Here is a 3,934-nt window from a genome sequence, read left to right as displayed (position 1 = left end):
AAAAAAAAACAAAACCCAAACAAAACCAACACAAAAACCGAAAAACCACACAGGCTTGCTTTGGCATAGACTTTCATTCTCCACTTATTGTTTTGTCCTTCTTCAAGGATGCAGGTGCATACCCAAACAGGAATGAGGAGACACTGAAGTCACTCTCTTCATTTGAGGAAGCTGGGATTATCACAGTTAGGATAAACTGTACAAAGAAAGGACATTTGAGGAAGAATTTAGAGATGATTTAAAAAACTTGGCAGCATTCTCCAGCTAAATGATCCCTTGTCACTTGCTGCCACTACACATTTATCCTGAATCTCCAAAATGGGATGATTGTCCTAGCAGGAGCAATAACTCTGAATGAAATTGAGAGATAGTAACATGAAAAGTTAAATGGTAATTGCAGAACACAGCTGGGATCTTTCCTTTCACAAACAATTAAGCAATTGTATTACTTGCAAGTACAGAGTGTGACTAGCAGAAAGACTATGAAGTATAAATAAGAAATTTGTGAGGGCAGGAGGGAACTGCCAAAAATGGAACATTAATCCAACAATTCATATTTAATATGAACATATCAGTTAGCTTCAATGTAGTGCAAATTCTATTGACAAGGACATGCCCATTAAGGGAAGGGGGTGGTACTTCCCAAACCCCTCCCATTTATGGGCATAGGCCAGGGCTATGCTACAAAGCTTTAGCAACATAGCTACACCCCTGAAAACCCAGGTGCTTGTGCAGCCTGTCATTAGGTAGTATGGCTTAACTATAGTGGTACAAGTTCTACTAGTGGTCTGCCAAAACCCTCAGCAAGTTTCAAGTGGTCTGCAAAAAAGTTTGAGAACCACTACTCTAGGGAAGCTTTATGATTAAGATACCCCCAAATACACAAACACCTTTTTCAAATCGTGTTTAACTGCTTTAAAAAAAACCACCTTTGGAAAGTGCAAGAGCCTGGCACTGGATAAGAGGCAAGAGACATTCATGCTTATAATAAAACAGCTGTCCAATTTTACACACCAGCTACACACCAGCTGAAGTACTACACAGACCAGTCAGGGTTTTTATACCAGTCTGTGACAAACAAATAGCTAGACCGAAATAAAAAAGGGCAATTAGTGGGGCATGTTAGAAGTTAAATTAGAGACAGATTTAACACAAGCCATGTTAGTTTCAGTACAAGGCACCCTACTGAGCAACAGTAAAATTCGAAACATAAGGATAGGTTGGGTGTTTGACTAGTCAAATAAAGTTTGGTCAGTTAGCTGGTCAAATACTGTAAAAAAGCCAAATAATATACAGAAAAAGCACAAATTTTCCATTAAGAAATGTGTCAAAGAACAATAAAAATTGTATTTCTGTCAAGAAAACTATAAAAATAATGTAGGGGGTGGGTTTTTTGTAAAATAGTTATGGTCTGTGATAGGTCAAAAAAATGCAGTCAACTGACAATGGGGACACGCTCAGCCAGCTGCTTACCCATGCTCACTGAAGAATATTACAAGCCTTAATATCTCATGTTTTAACATTAGTAGAATGATTTCATTTTTAGCCTTGTGTGTCTGGATACATTTTTGAAGGCCCTTGCCTAACATCAAAAAGATCTTCATCTTAGAGCTGTTCTGAAAGCTTTAATGAATACATAAGTAGTACTCTGAAATGTAATATAAATGGAGTCATTATTCATAGAAGCATACAACTTTCCTGACAACATTCCTGTTCAAAAGTATATACTTATAATACATGCTGCTCAATTTACCGAGTAATTGCTAAGAACAGAATTAATGCCTAAGGCACTTCATAAAGGAAAAAAGCTGGTATTTTTCTACTGAAGCTTTCACTTCCTCCAAAAACACATAGGCATACCCAACAACCATCATCCATCAAAAACATGACCCAGAGCTTAAACTTTAGTTTGCATTTTGCTTTGTTTCATTCTACCAGAAAAGTTAGCAAAACAGATATCAAAACACAACCCCCACCATGAAGGGAGGTTAGCAGCATATGGCACACCTAAAGAAGGTCTTAAAAAAGACTATGCACATACCACAAGACCTTGGAAGTCCCAGTTTCCTTACCTCGTACACATCATAAAGGTTTATGTCAGTGTTTAGTACAATGTATCCTATGTATCTTGGAGTGTTTGGAAAACTCAGGTTACCTTAACACAAGATTCAAGACTCAATTTACTAAAACAAGGGTTTTTTTCTTACACCCTGATCTTATACAAACTACTACCAATAGGGCAGCATGCTAATGACTGCAATTTAAGTACTTCCACATGCTTAAAATCAGAAAAGACACCATTGTCAATAGTTTAAAACATCAAGAAAATGAGATACAGGGGTGATGCTAGGTCTTTATTATGAGAATAATGTTCATAGTTTTTATTGACCCCCACAAAAAAAAAAAAAAAAAAGAGAACACGTTAACAGCGGTTGGGTTCCTGGGTTGTGTGGCAAGTCTACACAGAGCAGTGATTTTCTTTCCATCCAATTCTTAGCCAGGAGGCCAGCCCAACTGACGTCCACCAAGAACGTGGAGATGCACATGATAGACAGACTGCCCACCCTCTGGCCCTTCATTCACAACCATTCGGAATCCCTTGGTCAGGCCCAAATCGGCAGCACACTTCTTGCCAACAATCATTAAATGCCCGAGAAGCTGAAGAGATTTAAAAAGAGAGGGTAGAGTCAAATTAGCAGTCTGAAGAATAGTTCATCAGTAAACAGAATAAGAGACATCTAAATAACATATTAAAATTTACTATGAAAGATGGCATGCAAGGCTGTAAATCAGGTTTTCAAAGAGGACTTATAAAGCACAGTTTTGGCTAGCAGAAGTTGAAGATGCTCAGCAGCTCTCATAATTAAGGACACTATTTCAACTGGTTATCACCAGTGAGAGAAAGAGTAAAACAATTTAACTTATCTAGTACAGATGTAGGTTTAGACCGAATTTATAGACATACTAAGCCTGAAATGCTAGTAAGGCCTGAGCCTACATTTCAAAACAAAAGGTATTCATTTTTAACTGTATAGTATTTTGTGTTGGTTTTGTTATTTGTACTTCACCAGTATTTCAGATGTAGCAAAGGCTATCCAAAACAGACATGAAACCCAAAACCTAAAAAAGGACACTAAATCTAAAAATCAGAAAGTTGGCAGTCTATCCATAAGCAAGATTAAGGGCAGGGAAGATAGTGGAAAGAGTTCCCTCCTAACAGAACAATATCCCCAGACCATTGTAGGCTTGGGACCACAGTGCCTGAAATAATGAAACAACTTACAGCTGTCCGCAGTGTACAGGGACAGAAGGGGATAAAGAATAAAAGACAACAAAAGTCATTTTGCATTTTTGTACTTTGTTTCTCTCACTACTGAAACACTTATTTATTTCTTTTTCCTCCAGACCCAAAATACAGAGATCACAGAACAGTTTGAAAAATATTAATAGAAAAACAACCAGAGCTTGTTTGTATAAACATTTTAAAACCTCACTGTATTCCTCAGGGTTCTTTAAACAACAGCCTTAGTTAATGAACGTACTTGTATTCTAGAAAAAGATTCTAAGACTTGCTAACTTCAAGGCTATAATACATTACTTCCATGAAAACCTGAACAAGTTTATGGTTAGAGATGCACTAATACATCAGTCCGATATCAGATCAGTACCAATATAAAGAAAATTGACTGCATCAGAAATCAGCCTCACATGGTCAATAAATGCCCCTGCACACGCACAGCTGTAATGCAGTTTGCAGGCAGCAGGGAAGATCACAGCCCAACTGGTAAGTCCATTGTGATGGGTGGTGAGGGGAAAGGGAAGGGACATGTGGGGAGCACTGCCTCCTGCAGTGAGGGAGAAAAAGGGCAGGGGTAGGAGCTTCCCAGCCGGGATGAAGCAGGGCGCAGGACAGAGGCACAGCTCATAGAATTGG

At 38.4% G+C, this 3,934-nt stretch overlaps 1 protein-coding gene across 1 annotated transcript in view; it reads right to left on the bottom strand.

The window, feature by feature from the left end:
• Positions 1 to 2,333: 2,333 nt before the first annotated feature.
• Positions 2,334 to 3,934, bottom strand: part of HINT1 (histidine triad nucleotide binding protein 1) — an 8,490-nt gene continuing 6,889 nt past the window's right edge. Inside the window, exon 3 of the mRNA XM_019555370.1 lies at positions 2,334 to 2,658. Coding sequence (XP_019410915.1) covers positions 2,494 to 2,658 — 165 coding nt within the window. The 3' untranslated portion in view covers positions 2,334 to 2,493. The remainder of the gene's footprint in view (positions 2,659 to 3,934) is intronic.

This window comes from Crocodylus porosus, unplaced genomic scaffold, assembly GCF_001723895.1.
Source record: "Crocodylus porosus isolate Cpor-Errol unplaced genomic scaffold, CroPor_comp1, whole genome shotgun sequence".
In the NCBI taxonomy this organism is placed as follows: Eukaryota; Metazoa; Chordata; order Crocodylia; family Crocodylidae; genus Crocodylus; species Crocodylus porosus.
Note: the sequence above shows the minus strand (reverse complement) of the source record. Positions and strands in the feature narration are given on the sequence as shown.